General features: G+C 41.7%; 1 protein-coding gene across 2 annotated transcripts in view; it reads left to right on the top strand.

Annotated features, from left to right (window-relative positions):
* MAP3K7 (mitogen-activated protein kinase kinase kinase 7) overlaps nucleotides 1-18,047 on the top strand; it is a 72,352-nt gene that overhangs the window by 30,417 nt on the left and 23,888 nt on the right. For both annotated transcript variants that reach the window (XM_056566125.1, XM_056566126.1), the window contains exons 5-9: nucleotides 2,057-2,195; nucleotides 2,837-2,961; nucleotides 5,399-5,527; nucleotides 13,088-13,218; nucleotides 14,201-14,282. In XM_056566125.1, coding sequence (XP_056422100.1) covers nucleotides 2,057-2,195; nucleotides 2,837-2,961; nucleotides 5,399-5,527; nucleotides 13,088-13,218; nucleotides 14,201-14,282 — 606 coding nt within the window. The remainder of the gene's footprint in view (nucleotides 1-2,056; nucleotides 2,196-2,836; nucleotides 2,962-5,398; nucleotides 5,528-13,087; nucleotides 13,219-14,200; nucleotides 14,283-18,047) is intronic.

The following is an 18,047-nucleotide window of genomic DNA, read 5'->3' as shown; positions in this document are numbered from 1 at the left end:
GATAGAATATTTTTCATTCATAGTGCTGCGAAGGCAGAGGATTATAGTAGCACTGTGGGGGCCAGACACATATGGATATATGTTTGACACCCACAGCGCATCTATATACAGGCGGGGAATCATACATATACACATGGGGTAAATAACGAGACGCACTGAAGTTTCAAAACCCCGCCGGGAGCCCTGAATGGCTCCTCAGTGCCAGCCATTCAGGGCTCCCGGCGGGGAATTTAAAACTCAGTTAAAAATAAATCGTACATTGCAGGGGAGTGGAGCATGCCGCCCGCTCCCTGTTTAGCAACTTTTGATCGCATTGGGTCTCAGAAGTGAGACCTGATGAGATCAATCCCTCAACCCCTGTACTACAACCCCCATCATGGAATAGTCTTTTCCATGATGGGGGTAGTAGTAGTACAAACACTAATGTAGCCTCCCCAGCCACCGGTAGACTCCCGCAGAAGGGGAAGTACTACTCCCATCATCGAAACAAGTCTGCTCCATGATGGGAGTAGTAGTAGTGCCGGCTGTGGGAGTCTGTAGGCAGAGGTGTTAAAACGGCCGTACATGCGGGATGTTATAACGGGTCTTAACGGATGAATATGCCAGTTATTTTGACAGATGTTATTCAGCCATTTTTACACAGAAAACAGATGTTTAATAATGGATGAATATTCAGTGTGAAAGGAGCCTAAGATGCCATCTGAATGGGATATAGCTGATTCTCTGTGGTTCTATCAATGCATATGTCAGTAGCACCTTATTCATTTGCACTGGTATTTCATTAAACATTTTGTTACAGCATCTAATATATATATATATTATATATATATCAGAACAATTGCAGCACTCCTAAGAAGAATCATGGGTACCAAGCATCCAAGGCCCAATCGCGGCTCATTCAGACAGTCCAACAAACAATGGTGCAGCACTCCAAGGTAGCTCAAACAAATGTGTGTTTATTCACCACATTTCAGCTTCACACTAGAGCCTTTTTCAAGCATAGTGACAATCGTCAAACAAAGGCTTTATATGCCCAGTCATGTGATACATCCAATAAAACAATTTAACATTAATTCACTGCAAAATCATCCACACGATTACAATAAAGTGCAATATATAGTGCAAAATACACTGCATGTTTAGGAGTACTCACAAGGACATACAGTGCAGGTTTGCTTAAAAACAGCTAAATACAAGAAAAGGTCTAGAAATACAGTCCTCATACATAATTAGATTCTCAATTGCTATAACATCAACTGTTAATTTATATCTTAGTGTATAATCACAGGAGATAACGTATCCTCTCCGTAACTGTCATGGCGCCGCCGGCTTGTACTATTGCGCTCTGCGCATGCTCCAGGCTGCTACACCACCGATCACGTGATCGGCAGCAGTCACATGATTCGCCTCCTTGGATACCGCCGATGCTATCTAGTTGTCAGCGGCATCCTACACAGGCAATCACTGCATATCTCACTCCACAGTACTTTGTATACTAATACATGGAGGAGGTATAACAATTCAAATATAGAAACTGTGGCAATCTAGATGGCAGGTACCAACAGGATATACAATACATGTGTAAAACTACCAATACCTCATTTGAGCACTGTGTTTCAAGCCATTTTCTTGTATTTATCTTTAACCAAACCAGCACTGTATGTATTTGTGAGTACTCATAAACATGCACTATATATTGCACTTTATTGTAATCTTTTGGATGATTTTGCACTTTATTAATGTAAAATGGTTTTATTGGATGTATCACATGACTGGGTATATAAACTCCTTGTTTGAGGATTGTCGCTATGCTTGAAAAAGGCTCTAGTGTTGAGCTGAAACGTTGCTGGAAATGTGGTGAATAAACGCACATTTTAGTTTGAGCTACCTTGGAGTGCTGCACCATTGTTTGTTGAAATATATATATATTTATATAATCGTGTGTTTTTAAGCACATAGACAAAATTATATATTTTTTAGCAAGGAAAGTTGTTCTTTTAAACTGTTAATTTCTTATGTCAATACAGTTTCTTTCTTTGTCACTTTTATTTTGCAGTGCTGCATGGTGCTGAGCCCCTGCCTTACTACACAGCTGCTCATGCGATGAGTTGGTGTTTACAGTGTGCCCAAGGAGTAGCATATTTACACAGCATGAAACCAAAGGCTCTTATTCACAGGGATCTTAAACCACCAAAGTAGGCGATTTTTTTTTTTTTTTTTTTTTGGCTACATATTTTAGCTTAGTGTCTGTTGTTTAAAAAATAAAAATTAAATGTCAGATATTTCAAAAGTTTTGATCTGTTGGGGTCTCTGTGCCCATCAATCAGTAGAATAAACAAGGGAAAAATTGGTAGTAGGGTGCTTCACTCCCTGGCTCTCAGTATTCTATGTCATGCTTCACATAGACTTATAACAGGTCTGTTCTGTCAAGCAGATTGTAATCACTACGAGCCGGGAGTAAATCAGGATACTGCTCGCTTCTCCCTGTTTGTTCTATCGATTGGTGGTTGGGGGGGTCTCGGCACTGAAACCCTGAACAATCAAGAACTTTTGGCATGTCCCAGAGTTTTGTGAAATGACAGGAACCCTTAAGTAAACAATATTTTAATAGCAGGTTTAGGATTATTGGGACTAGTCCGACTTGTTTTATGACCCACCACCGTTCATTTGGTTGCATAGAAGGGTTCACTAGAACCTATTGCGAAATGGTCTTTGCATCTAAGGAATCTGACATTTATTGCACTCTTGTTTTTCTTATGGTAAAAACTATGCAATGTCAGTATCTCCTGAGAAAAAGTGCAAGTTTTCATAGATGTGCAATTCTTTTGATTTGCAGCTTGCTTCTGGTAGCTGGAGGCACGGTTCTGAAGATATGTGACTTTGGTACCGCCTGTGATATTCAGACTCATATGACGAACAACAAAGGGAGTGCTGCTTGGATGGCTCCTGAAGTTTTTGAAGGTAATTATTGTTGAAGGAATACATCTGCATCCACAGTATATCTGTGATCTAGTAGGGTTATTTTGTGTGTATTTTAAGCAGTCGGATACACTTGTTACTTGTATGGTCAGAGGCAAATAACATAAAACATGTATTTACAGTTGGCACAAAGTTAAGCGAGCATTGGAGCATATTTGTTTTGCTGATGGTGAGGTACACAAAACTCCCACCTTTCATACACTACCAGTCAAAAGTTTGGACTCCCCTCTTCAATACATTGCTTTTCCTAAATATATATATAATTATTTTTTTATAAATAATTTAGATTCATTTTAAAGACATGACAAATATGAAGGATCACTTAGGGGGAGATTTATCAAAACCCGTGCAGAGGAAGAGTGGTGCAGTTGCCCATAGCAACCAATCAGATCGCTTCTTTCATTTTCCACAGGCCTCTAAAGAGGCCTGTGGAAAATGAAAGAAGCAATCTGATTGGTTGCTATGGGCAACTGCACCACTCTTCCTCTGCACAGGTTTTGATAAATCTCCCTCTTAGAGAATAAAGGTAGTAAACAAAAAAGTGATTGATTTTAAATATAAAAAATGATGGATGAACAAAGCGCTTTGACAGCTTTGCATGCTAATGGAATTCTTTTAGTCAGCTTCATGAGGGAGTCAAGACAGGTGGAAAACAATTCCAGGGGGAGTCCCTAGAACTACTGAGCTACTCATCCAAACTAAACCCATGTGCGATTGTATGGGATGATTGTGAAGGCTGTGTCATCTGACGCAACACTCCATTACACTCTCTATTGGTCAAATTACCTGGAGTTATGTTGGAGGTCAATTTTCCTGTTGAAATACAAATGATGGCACCACTGGTATGCAAACCAGATGAGAGGACATGTCGGGTCTTTGCAGAATGCTGTGGCAGCACTAATGCATTAAGTAAAATGTACTGTACTCAGAAAATCCCCCTTCTTTGTTTTGCAATGTTGCCTTTTTATTTACTTTTATTTAAAAAAAAAAAATAAACAAAAAAAAGTGATTTAAACTTTTTTTAGGGACTGGTCTTATTCACATTTTATTAACCCTTTTCCCTCACTATATTTAAGTCCTTATAGTGGACTATTACATGCAGTCTTGTGGTTGCGTATACTGAACAATGCTGTTTCATAGCACAGAAATGATCAGGGTAATCGGTGCTCTGTTAGTACAGGCTTCCATGGGTTACATGGGCCTGGCTAAGCATTATTGCCAAAGGGAATGCTGCAGTTAATACGTCCTCCCTGCCTCTCTCATAGTGAAAAACTCAGCTTATCTACAGCTATACTGGGTAAACATAGGTGATAATTATCATATCTCCTCCTGGTTATGTAACATAAGGAGAGCAAGACTACAAAATATGAGAAGATGGCATGGTTGCCTAACTTGTGGAGATTAAATGTGATGTGTGTTGTATGTATGGTAACCCTTTCGCTGCCTGCCAGGGATACTAGTACAGTTATTAAGGATTGCATAACAACATAAAGTATACTGGTTTAGCAGCTCAGCCACAAAATCGGGCTTTGGGATACTGCATCTTTACCAAGTTGAGTGGTTCTTGTTGTAATGTAGATGAGAACAGTAGTTGGATACGGATAAACTGAGACCATCAGTTGTGTAGCGGTAGGATTAGTACAAACGCATTATGAAGACAAGAGATTACACAAATTACTCTTGACAAGACCTACCAGTTAGTTGAGAACTAGAGATGAGCGAATTTACAGTAAATTCGATTTGTCACGAACTTCTCGGCTCGGCAGTTGACTTATCCTGCATTAATTAGTTCAGCTTTCAGGTGCTCCGGTGGGCTGGAAAAGGTGGATACAGTCCTAGGAAAGAGTCTCCTAGGACTGTATCCACCTTTTCCAGCCCACGGGAGCACCTGAAAGTTGATCTCATTTATGCAGGATAAGTCATCAACTGCCGAGCCGAGAAGTTTGTGACGAATCGAATTTACTGTAAGTTCGCTCATCTCTATTGAGAACCAGCAGTGTGTGAAGCTGTCATCAAAGCACAAGGGGCTATGTTGAAAAATCTTAAAATGGATTTTTAGTAATCAAATATGTTAAACCAGAATATGTATATGCACACTTATTGCACATAAACATGGAAAATGCCACAAGCTGTAGGCAAATACCTTGTGTACAAAACCATTATAAACACTCCCAAAACACCATAAAATGCTCCAAAAAAAGTTATAAGAACATTTTTAGGTTCATTCTGCACAAGCATATTTTTGAACCTCCAAAATAAAAATAAAAAAAAATTCTGAGCATAGCCCAAAAAAAATCTAAATAAAAAGTCTCATTGTGTACATACATGCAGTTTGCTTTTGTATACAGGTTACACAGTTACCAAATTTAGTTATATTTTCGTTTACAAGATAGGTATATCTTTAATCTTTTGTATTTAGGTAGCAACTACAGTGAAAAATGTGATGTGTTCAGTTGGGGCATCATTCTCTGGGAAGTAATAACCAGACGGAAGCCATTTGATGAAATAGGAGGTCCTGCATTTCGGATAATGTGGGCTGTCCATAATGGTGAGTGAAATATTATTTCCCATTTATTGTGTGTGTGTGCACAGGAGGCTGTAGGGGAATGTATCATTGTATTTTTCATGCCATTTGGACGTGGGTACCATATAATTACTCACTCCAAATTTATCAAAGATGCGTGCATTCTTAAGTGACTTATGGTTACAACTGCAAAAGGCAAACCAAATTTCACTTTATCCTAAGAAATTTTGAAAAAATATAGTGGACTTGAGGCAAGAACTTGAGCTGCAAATTTTTTTTTTATGTTTTTTTTTTTTTGCCAAAAAATTTACACAAACAAATGTGCACGAGAAACCCCACTATTTCCATATCTATGCATTTTTCCATCTTGTGTCTCATGTCGTGATAATTACACTATATATATATATATATATATATATATATATATATATATACACACACACATATACTATATATACATTATATACATTTGGCTTCCAAATACTGTTGCAAAAGAATGAAAAAAATAACTAGTGGCCAAAGTCTTTTTTTTATTTTATTTATTTATTTTTTTTTTCAAATCAATTTTAATCTAATTGATTTGATCTGTAAGCTGTGTGGATGACTGGCGACTATAGTCGCCATGCCCCCTCCTTTTATGTCTATGGGAGGAGGGATGATGGCTATGTACTAGCAGTCACCCCCCTCCCATAGACATGAATGGAAGGGGCGTGGCGTGATGTTACAAACGCGGAAGCTCCAAGCTTCCGTGTTCCCGGATGCTGCCAGCCCGGAATAGGGTATGGGATAAGCTGTTTTTCTGTGGAGTACCCCTTTAAGGACCAGGCCAATTTTATTTTTTGTGTTTTTTTTTTATTTTTTCCTTCTCGCCTTCTAAAAGCTATAACTCTCATATTCCATCCACAGACCCATATGAGGACTTGTTTTTTGCACAATCAATTTTACTTTGTAATGACACCTCTCATTTTACCATAAAATGTATGGCGACCCCATAAAACTTTGTGTGAGGAAATTTAAATGACAACCGCAATTTAGCAAATTATAAAGGGTTTCTTTTTCACACTGTATACTTTACGGTACAAATGACATGTTTTCTTTATTCTGTGGGTCAATACAATTAAAATGATACCCATGATTACATACCGTATATACTCGAGTATAAGCCGACCCGAATATAAGCCGAGGCCCCTAATTTCACCCCAAATACCCAGGAAAAGTTATTGACTCGACTATAAGCCTAGGGTGGGAAATACATCATCCCCCCCCCCCTGTCATCATCCAGACCCCCCGTCATTAACACCCTCATCATCATCACCGCCTGTCATCATCATCGCCTGTCATCATCCCCCCCTTCATCATCACCCTGTCATCATCCCCCCCAGTATCATCCCGCTTCATCATCACCGCCTATCATCATCCCACACCCCCCCTTCATCATCACCGCCTGTCATCCCCCTATCATCCCACCCCCCCTCCTCATCATCACCGCCTGTCATCATTACCCTGTCATCATCCCACACCACCCCCTTCATCACCGCTTTTCAATGTCTGATTTAACAGTGGTCTGCAACTTGCGGACCTCAAGATGTTCCAAAACTACAATTCCCAGCATGCATCTTCACCGGGGGGGCCTCTTCTCCGCGCCCGGCCCCGAAATAATGACATTGCCTTGACGACGACGCACAGGGACGTTGCCGATGAACGTCCCTGTGCGTCGTCGTCAAGGCAACATCATTATACCGGGGACGAGTGCGAAGCTTTGAGAAGAGCCCCCTCGGTGAAGATGGACAGCCCGGAACGACTATCCCTCCCCACCGGACGGTCCCTGCAGCACAGATGGTCCAGACCAGCTTACCCTAAAGTCCCGCCGAGCGGAGGTGAGTACAAAACTAAAGGGGGTGGGGGGGCTTCTGGATGATGACCAAGGCCGCAGTGGTCTTCAACCTGTGGACCTCCAGATGTTTCTAAACTACAACTCCCAGCATGCCCGGACAGCCAATGGCTATCCGGGCTTGCTGCGAGTTGTAGTTTTGAAACATCTGGAGGTCCGCAGGTTGAAGACCACTGAGGGTGGAGAGTTCACTCGAGTATAAGCCGAGGGGGGTGTTTTCAACACAAAAAATCGTGCAGAAAAACTCTGCTTATACTTGAATATATACGGTACTTTTCTATCATTGTACCACTTAAAAAAAAATCTCAAACTGTTTAACCCCTTAAGGACCCAGCACATTTTCACCTTAAGGACCCGGCCATTTTTTGCACATCTGACCACTGTCACTTTAAGCATTAATAACTCTGGGATGCTTTTACTTTTCATTCTGATTCAGAGATTGTTTTTTCGGGACACATTCTACTTTGTTAGTGGTAAAATGTTGACGATACTTGCATCATTTCTTGGTGAAAAATTCCAAAATTTGATGAGAATTTAAAATGTTGAATTTTTTTTACTTTGAAGCTCTCAGCTTATAAGAAAATGAATATTCCAAATAAATTATATTTATTCACATATACAATATGTCTACTTTATGTTGGCATTGAATTTTTTCAGGGACCAGTTCAGTTTTGCAGTGGATTTGAGGGGCCTTCTTATTAGAAATACCCAATTAAATGATCCCATTATAAAAACTGCACCCCTCAAAGTATTCTAAATGACATTCAAAAATTTTAACCCGTTAGGTATTTCACAGGAATAGCAGCAAATTTGAAGGAGAAAATTCAAAATCTTCATTTTTTACACTGGCATGTTCTTGTAGACCCAGTTTTTGAATTTTTACAAGGGGTAAAAGGAGAGAAATCTTCCTAAAATTTGTAACCCAATTTCTCTCGAGTAAGGAAATACCTCATGTGTATGTCAAGTGCTCTGTGGGTGCACTACAAGGCTCAGAAGGGAAGGTGTGACAGTGGGATTTTCTGAAATGGTTTTTAGGGGGCATGTCACATTTAGGAAGCCCCTATGGTGCTAGAACAGCAAAAAAAAAAACACATGGCATACTATTTTGGAAATTAAAGGGGTACTCCGGTGAAAACCTTTTCTTTTAAATCAACTGGTGGCAGGAAGTTAAACATATTTGTAAATTACTTCTATTAAAAAATCTTAATCCTTCCAGTACTTATTAGCTGCTGAATGCTACAGAGGAAATTCCTTTCTTTTTGGAACACTGATGACATCACGAGCACAGTACTCTCTGCTGACATCTCTGTCCATTTTAGCAACAATGCATAGCGGATGTATGCTAAGGACAGCATGGTGGCTCAGTCGTTAGCACTGCTGCCTTGCAGTGCTGGGGACTTGGGTTCAAATCCCACTAAGGACAACAATAAATAAAGCATTGTTGTTGTTATTATTATAATAACGTCAGCAGAGAGAACTGTGCTGGTGATGTCATCAGAGAGCATTCCAAAAAGAAAATAATTTCCTTTTTAATAGAAGTAATTTACAAAAATGTTTAACTTTCTGCCACCAGTTGATTTAAAAGAAAAAAGGTTTTCACCGGAGTACCCCTTTAAAACCCCTCAAGGAACGTAACAAGGAGTACAGTGAGTCTTAACACCCCACAGGTGTTTCACAACTTTTCGTTAAAGTTGGATGTGTACATTTTTTATTATTTTTTTTCACTAAAATGCTGGTTTCCCCCAAAATTTTTGTTTTTTACAAGGGGTAATAGGAGAAAATGCCCCCCAAAATTTGTAACCCCCATCTCTTCTGAGTATGGAAATACCCCATATGTGGACGTCGGGTGCACTGCGGGGGCACTACAATGCTCAGAAGAGGGTCACATTTGCAAATTTTGCAGAAATGGGGGGGCATGTTGCATTTAGGAAGCCCCTATGGTGCCAGAACAGCAAAAAACATCCCACAGGTGTTTAATAAATGTTCATTAAAGTGGGATGTGAAAAGGAAAAAATTGATTTTTTTACACCAAAAATTTGGGGTAACCCCAGCATTTTAATTTTCACAAGTGGTAACAGGAGAAAATGTCACCATAAATTTGTACATTTCTTTGGAGTAAGGAAATACCTCATATGTGGATGTAAACATCTCTGCGGGTGCACACCAGGTCTCGGTGGAGCAGGAGCGCAGTCAGGGGCCTTGAACTTTTGTGTAGCTGCCTATGGAACCAGAAAAGCGGGACACCCCCCCCCCCCCCCCTCAAGGAGCGTTACATGGGGTAAATTACTAAAATAAAACTGGTTATGTTCCCAGAATGATGACCCAGAGCATAGCCAAAACTAAAAAAATATGCCCACCCCAAACCCTATTCCCTGAATCATCATTCTGGGAATGTAATGTGTGGCCGTCCCTAACCTGTTGCCTCAAACGCATACGTCTCAGGTGGAGAGAGCGAGGCAACATTAAAAAAAAGTCCCCGATGATGGTGACCCATGACCCATTCTTGGAAAACATACCCCCAGAGGTCTTATCAGGGTTTTTTTTGTTTTTTTGGGGGGGCAATTTAGTGGTTTATGGGGTTAAATCTTGGAATGTACTATGAACTTGGTACATCGGGCTCAAATTATGGGAAATTAAAATGAAAATGGAAAATTTAGTACTGCATGGAAGTGGGATACTCCCTGAAGCAGTTTTTAATGCAGAGGCCCGGATGATCGAGGCAAGTGTCACATTGAGTGGTGGTGTTCTTCTGTATCCCCCTCTTGTGACACACTCTGGATTTTTTTTCTGGGATCGTCCCTTCTTTCCAGTGTGGGGGACTTCACCTGGAAAGTGTTGGCCTGGGACGATCCTGGCACCTATAACTTCAGTTCCTTGGCAACTCCGGCCTGCTCTTTCCCGGTCGGCAATGATCAGGGCCTTTAGGACTTCGTCTTTGAACTGGAGGAATGTCCCTGTGTGGCCAGCGTGCTAGGACAGTACAAAAGAGTTGTACTCTAACCTGTACCAATTAGACCGCAACTTTTTTGTACCATAACCGTGTTTTGCGCATGGCATTGTATGGCTTGAGAATTTGATCAGAGAGAGAAACTCCCCCATATACCGATTGTAGTCCAGAATACAATCTGGCTTCAGGACCGTTGTTGTACCTCGCACAGGGACAGGTGAGCTGCCGTTACCATGAATAGTGGTCAGCATAAGGACATCCCTCTTATCCTTATACTTGACTAGCAACAGGTTTTCATAGTAAGGGCACAGGACTCGCTCTTGGGCATAGGTGTCTGGATCAAATTTAGAGGGAGGCCTATCTGGTTCTTCCGCACAGTCCCACAAGCGGACATGGATCTGGCGGCAAGGAATGTGAAGAGAGATGCTGTTATATAAAAGTTGTCCACGTAAAGGTGGTAACCCTTATCCAGCAATGGGTGCACAAGGTCCCACACGAGTTTCCCGCTAACACCCAGAGTGGGGGGACATTCTGGGGGCTCAATACGGGAGTCTCGTCCCTCATATACTCTAAACTTGTAAGTATACCTGGAGGTACTCTTACAAAGTTTGTAAAGTTCCACGCCATACCGTGCCCGCTTCGAGGGAATATACTAGCGAAAGATGCGTCTCCCCTTAAAACTGATAAGAGACTCATCTACTGAGCGTTCTCTGAAGGGTACGTAGGCCTCCAAAAATGTGGTCCCTAAGTGATCTATGATCGACCTCACTTTGTAAAGCCGGTCATAGGTGGGATCACTTCGGGGGGGACGTGCCGCATTATCCGTGTAATGGAGGCATTTCCAAATGGCCTTGAACCGGGGGGGGGGGGGCTGTGCCCATAGATACAGGAGGTGATTGGGGTTGTTTTCTACACCGCCGATCACCATGTATCTCCGGGTCATCTGGTCAATTACCGACATATGGGGGGGCGGGGTCTCAGGACCCCCCTGGCATTTGCACGGGCTGCCTGCTGATAGGTATGCCCTGGGTCCTTAAGTACCAGGGCGTCAGGGCGTACCTGGACGCCTTGGGTGCCTAAGTGGGTTAAAATGGCACTATTTTGACAAGGGGTGTAAGAAAAAATAGATTCACTTGATTATAGCGATTTATCATTTGGCGATACTGTATCGATTCAAAATATTTTTGAATCGATCTTTTCAGGGATGCAGTTCCGGGCGCCGGGCAGGTGAATTTTTCTGGCTCGTGCAGGGCCGGACCTGACAAGCACGGCGGCGCTCTGGGTGTATGGAGCACGCTCCGGACTCCTGCCCACTCCGTACTCTACGGCCCCCTGCTGATTTCAGTAGCTGGGGGCTGCCGCTAATAGCCAGCATGCGGCTGGCTATTAACCCTTTGGATCGACGCTGTCAAAGCTGACAGCGGCATCTAAAGGGAACTTGTGAATGCTCCCTGGTGGGCTAGTGGGGTGGATCGCCCCCCGCAGCGCGATCGCGGGTGGGCGATCCACTGTGGAGGAAGCCGGAGGGCTTATCTCTGCTTCCTGCTGTTCCGTGGCAGACTGAGTCTCCCAGGTCACTACTACGGGGCCGGAGTATCGTGACGTCACAACTCCGTCCCTGTGTGACATCATGCCCTGCCCCCGCAATGCAGGCCTATGAGAGGGGGGGTGACTGCCGTCGGGGCGTGTATGCGAGGTGGGTGCTGTATGCGAGATAGCATTGGGCCCCAGCGGCGGGACCGCAGTGATCAGACATCTTATCCCATATCCTTTGGATAAGGGATCAGATGTCTTAGGGCCGGAGTACCCCTTTAAAGAAGAACTCTGATTTATTTTTATTTTTGAATATTTCCTATTTTATATGAATTTTTTTCCTGGTCACAACACACTGCTCACAGCTAATCACCGGCTGCAGTGTTTTCTCTCCTTGGACAGTGATAGACTGAGCAGAAGTGTAATGTAACGGGCTTGGGCCTGGCCTTCTTCCTGGTGCCTGGGGCAGTTTCATCACACTGCTGCTCCCTGCTACCACAGTAACCAACTGGCACCTTACAAACGTCTTGCAGTGGTCCCAGTCGTACACATGACACCTGTAGCAGCATCCAATAATCATGTAAATGCCAGAATCGCTATTCATCATGGCAATCTCCGGTATAGGGACATGGCTCTCCCCATTCAGGTTGTGTGTCGACCGCAGCATGACTCCGTGGCCGACACCCTCCCTCCATGTGTATCTCTAGGAGTGGTGGAGATGCAGCTTTGTCGGACCCCCCACAATCAGGATAAGTATTCCTTTAAGAGGTTGAATGAGTCATTAGTGAGTGTAAGCTGCTAATGGCATATGACGTGGCCGTGAAGTGAATATGAAAATAGCTTGCATGAGGACATATAGTGGCTGAAATTATAGGGTCAAATACAAGGTTACAAAAATATTTTTAAAAGAAATGTGTTAGTAATAGAACTGCAACATATCAATATTTTATGTTAGTGACCGTGCCTCTTTAACCATTTCAAAATAAATCCATGAGACCTGGTGACTGTACGGGTACCTTCCTTTATGTTGAGCTCCCAAGAGTCCTATGTTTTTTTGGTTTGAATTTATTTATTTATTTTTTTGTTTGTTTTACAATGAAGTACAATTTGCTTTGATAATAGCACAACTTTCAGCTTTGGTAGTATGTTCAGCATCTTTGCGTTCATCAGTTTAATCTGCCTCCTTAATTACCTTCTCTTCTTGAATTCCCAGGTACTCGGCCACCTCTAATTAAAAATTTACCTAAGCCTATTGAAAGCTTAATGACTCGCTGCTGGTCAAAAGATCCGTCTCAACGACCTTCAATGGAAGAGATTGTCAAGATAATGACACATCTTATGCAGGCAAGGTGTTTTTTTTATTTTATTTTTTTCTTGTAAAATGCTTATAATATTCTCTACTGTACTTTTGGTGACCCATGGGTGCTTTTCACACATGCTGTTTTGATGCAGGTCATGAAAGCCAATGTCATAAATAAAACATGAAGAGGTGCAAAATTTATAAAAAAAAAAAATCAACTTTTCTTATGAATCCACCTCTAATCCTATTGACACATACTTCCCCTTTTTCCATATGTTTGCTTTTGTGAGATTTTGCCCCAGCTTCTGTTGAATTTCATTCTGCTCGAGTCTATGGTGGGAATTTAAAGACTGGCATTTAAAACATCTGACAGGCTGGTCACCTGCATTAAACCCAGTCTACTGGGTTATGGTGCAGGTGAAGAGCTTTAAAATTAAGGGTAATTAACATTTTTACATGTTAGGTTATTGAATAGTTCTTACAAGGTCCTTGCCATTGCGCTTCAGTGCACATTGGAGGTGGGGAGCTGGCTTGTGCAGCTCCCCTGCCTCATCAATATTTCGCCCATGGCCTACCCCCTTCTGTGATATGAGAGCCAGGTGTAGGGAGGAGCAGAGCACTCATTTCACCCGCCTCTCACATTATGGAATGGGGCAGGTCGGAGGTGGAATATTGGTGAGGCAGGGGAGCCAGCTCTAATGCTCGCTGGAGCACAATAGCAATGTTAAGCAAGGCATCATTTACTTATTTTTATTTGATTATATTAAAATTTAGCTAATTTCACATCAGATCTCTAGTGTACAAGGTTCCCTTCATGTTTATGTTTGCACAGTAGATTTGTTTGCCATTTCTGAATAGGGCTTGCAGAAATTCAGACTCAGACACCTCAAAATTGCAATAAATCTGCCACATGTGAATAAACAATTGTTTCCATCAAGTAAAATATTATTTTCAGTTGGCCCACTTTTCCTGTTCTGTCACTTGTGCATAGAGTGCAGGCTTTCATGATTTGAAATTCTTCTGCAGTATTTTCCTGGAGCTGATGTATCTTTACAGTATCCATGCCAGTACTCTGATGGAGGGCAAAGCAATTCTGCCACAAGTACAGGTTAGTAACTGTTTTCTCAAATGACAACTGCATTAGCTATAGTAGTGCTTAGGCTGACCATACACACAAATGCAAGCAAAGCTAATTCTTTGTAAACGTGGACTTTGTAATGTATAATGTCCATTGTTGTTAAATGTATGCAGCAAAGTCTTTCCAGTCAAAATGTGTGGAAAAATGTTGTTTACAGTGACATATGGCATCTATGGGAAGCGGGAACAGAGTTGTTGCCTAGATAATGTTTGGTTATATTAAAAAAGTTGATTTTGAACCTCATCTTGGTAGAGCACAGGTAGATAGATGTCTGTTATGGTAGGTATTTGGTCAAACTGGACTATAGGTGGTAGGAAAAGTAGATAAAAGATCAGATGAAACTTTAGCTATGGACATTGAACATGTTGACCCTCATAGAAGGGAGTGTTTGGTCCCTGGCTCTTTAACAGAGATGCCTTTTTTAAATCCTACATCTTAATGCACGCTTCCCTTTAGGTTTAAATTACCACAACAATTTGTTGTATATCTATTGACATATTCATCAGTCACTGATATTGACATGATTTGACATCCTTACCATAGGTCAATATGAACGTGGATTTTACAGACTCTTTCCACAGTATGTGGATGTGATTTTTCTGCACGGAAATTCTAATGTAGGAAATCTGTAGCATTTCCTCTGCGTGAGGGCTAAATCTGGAGCTGAAATAAGCATTACAGTATAGTATCCCCCCCCCCCCCCCCCCCCCCCCCATGGTCACCATTAATTTTAAGAAACTTTACACAAATTCATAGTACAAACAAATAAAAGGCAGTATAATCTTAGTAGAAAAGTATGGTTCTTTCTCTTATCAAGCTTAACTGCCCCTGCTTTCATTCACTGTGATAAAGCAGCTTCAGTTCGGAGGGAACAGCATCTCCTAAAAGATTACTTGCTACCAATACAAGTTTATGGAGGTGGGAGAGAAAGTGAAATATCTCTGCGATACAGAGAGACTGCAAACCGACAACTGTAAGGGTATGGTCACATGTAATGGATCCGCAGCGTATTATAAGCTGCTGATCCACTGGTGATCTGACCCATAGTTTACCTACAACTGTTACCCTGCCTCGCCCAGCCCCCTGGCCTGCTTACAGCTGCAATCCACCGCTCCAAGCAGCCACACAGGCCTGCGAGTCGGCACACGCATGCGCAGTGTACTCGGACATTGCAGCTGCTCCACGATGTCAGAGTACACTGCAGTGCACTCGGTGACTCGCAGGCTCCTGTGTGGCTGCTCTGAGGAGCAGATTGCTGCTGTGAGCAGGCCAGGGGTTGGGGTAAGGTGGGGCAGGGCGTGGCAACAGCTGGAGGCACACTATAGGTTGGATCAGCGGCAGATCCGCAGCGTAAAATACACTGCGGATCCATTACTAAATTGTGTAAAGGGGTTAACACAATAGAGGACAGTGCACTGTTACAAATGGTTCTGGATAGGTTGGAGGTTTGGGCTGAGAAGGGGGAGACTTGGTGCAACACTGATAAATGTAAGGTTATGCACATGGGGAGAAAAATTCCAGACTGGGAATATGTGTTAAATGGGAGAACACTTGGGACGGCTAACATGGAAAAGTACTTAGGAGTTTTAGTCAATAATTAATTTAACAGTAGCGACCAGAGTCGCGCTGCTGCTGCCAAGGCAAATAAGATCATGGGGTGCATCAATAGGGGCATAGGTGCCCACGATAAGTAAACAATTCTACCACTACAAATCACTAGTCAGACACATGATATACTGTATAAAGTTTTGGGCACCAGTGTACAAGAATGACATATTGTAGCTGAAGAGGGTTCAAGGACAGGCAATCAGAGTAATGCAGGGAATGGGAGGACTACAGTACCCAGAAAGATTCAGAATTAGGGTTATTTAGTTTAGTAAAAAGATGGCATAGGAGCGAACTAATAACTATGTATAAATAATATTGGGGCAGTATAGAGATCTCCCATATTCTATTTATACCCAGGACAGTATCTATAACAAGGTGACCTCCTCTATACCTAGAAGAAAGAAGGTTTTTTATTGTAAGAGCAGTGAGACTATGGAACTTGCTGCCAGAGGAAGTGGTTATGCTGATCTAAATTAAAGTGTTCAAAAGGGGCGAGGATGAATTTTCAGGGAGTAATAACATTCTAAGTTAATGATATTAGATTTATAGAGATAGAATGCTGTTCACGAGATTTGTTCTGATTGCCATATTTAGGGGGGGGGGGATTATTTTCCACCTGGTTGTTGGCATTAGCTTCATAAGGGTTTTTTGCTATCCACTGCATCAACCTAGTATGGACACAGTAGGGATATAGGTTGAACTGGTCTCTTGACTCTTGTAATTTTAAAACCTTATGAACTATGCAACTACAGCTTAGACTGTTTATTAATGCTCTTTAATGCCCTTAATGCTGCTGCTTCTTACATTGTAGACAAAGAAAAGGCAGGTTCCCCTTTTATGTGTGCAGTGTATAGGAGACACCATAGTGGCTAGGCTTGATCAATTAGCTGAAGGACAACTGCAAACTTATAGCTAGAGCCTGTAGAGCAAAACACTAGAAAGTGCCATAAAAAGTTATATAAGACAGAAATGATGCTACTCCTCATGGACACATGACAGCTTATCCTGATCTGTTACCTGAAATGACTGGTAAACGGTTATGTTTGTCCTGCTGTGGATATGTTTAGTTAGTTTGATGGGTAGTTAAGACTTTTATTAATAAAAGGAATAGGAGTTACAGGAGTTGTCTGACTGTTGACAAATCATTGTACAGAAACCATTTATACTTTCTACCATTTAATTTGAAGTAATATGTATACATTTATAAGCGGTATTACGTTTTCAGTGCTGACTTTTCTGTACTCTGGCCTCTCCCCTAAAAGCACTTGACTTGAGATCTGATGCTTTTTACTGCCTATAAAAGACTTCTGATATATTCCAACATGTTAGGAGAATGTTGTAGTTTAACCCTATTTAATGTAAAGTTAAATTAAATGTTTTTAATTTTTTTTATTTTTTCAACCCCTTAAGGAAATTTTTTCCTCCTCTCCTTCTAAAATTCATAACTCTTTTATGTTTCCATTCCCAGACCCATATGAGGGCTTGTTTTTTGCGTGACCAGTTGTGCTTTGTAATGACATCACTCATTATACCCTAAAAAAATAATTTTGTGTAAGGAAATTTAACCCCTTAAGGACCAAGGACTTACCGGTACTTCCTGAGTCCTTTCACTTTCTATAACATGGGGCCACGAAAGTGAAACCATGCCGGTTAGCTCAGGGAGCTGTTTGGGATAGCCGCGGCGAAATCGCGGCATCCCGAACAGCTGTTAGACACGAGGAGGGTCTCCTACCTTTCCTCCTGGTGTCCGATCGCCGAATGACTGATCAGTGCCTGAGATCCAGGCATGAACAGTCAAGCGGCAGAATCATCGATCACTGGTTTCCTATGAGAAACCAGTGATCATTGTAAAAGATCAGTGTGTGCAGTGTTATAGGTCCCTATGGGAGCTATAACACTGCAAAAGAAAAGTGAAAAAAAAAAGGGAATAAAGATCATTTAACCCCTTCCCAATTATTTATCATTTAACCCCAATCCCCCTTTTACCATTTAAAAAAAAAAAGTGTAAATAAAAATAAACGTGGTATCGCCGCGTGTGGAAATGTTCGACTTATAAAAATATATAATTAACTAAACCGCAAGTTCAATGGCGTACGCAAAAAAAATTCCACAGTCCAAAATAGTGTA

The sequence above is a fragment of the Hyla sarda genome, chromosome 3, assembly GCF_029499605.1.
Source record: "Hyla sarda isolate aHylSar1 chromosome 3, aHylSar1.hap1, whole genome shotgun sequence".
NCBI classification, from domain to species: Eukaryota; Metazoa; Chordata; class Amphibia; order Anura; family Hylidae; genus Hyla; species Hyla sarda.
The sequence above is the reverse complement of the archived record's forward strand: the minus strand, read 5'-3'. Positions and strand labels throughout refer to the sequence as shown.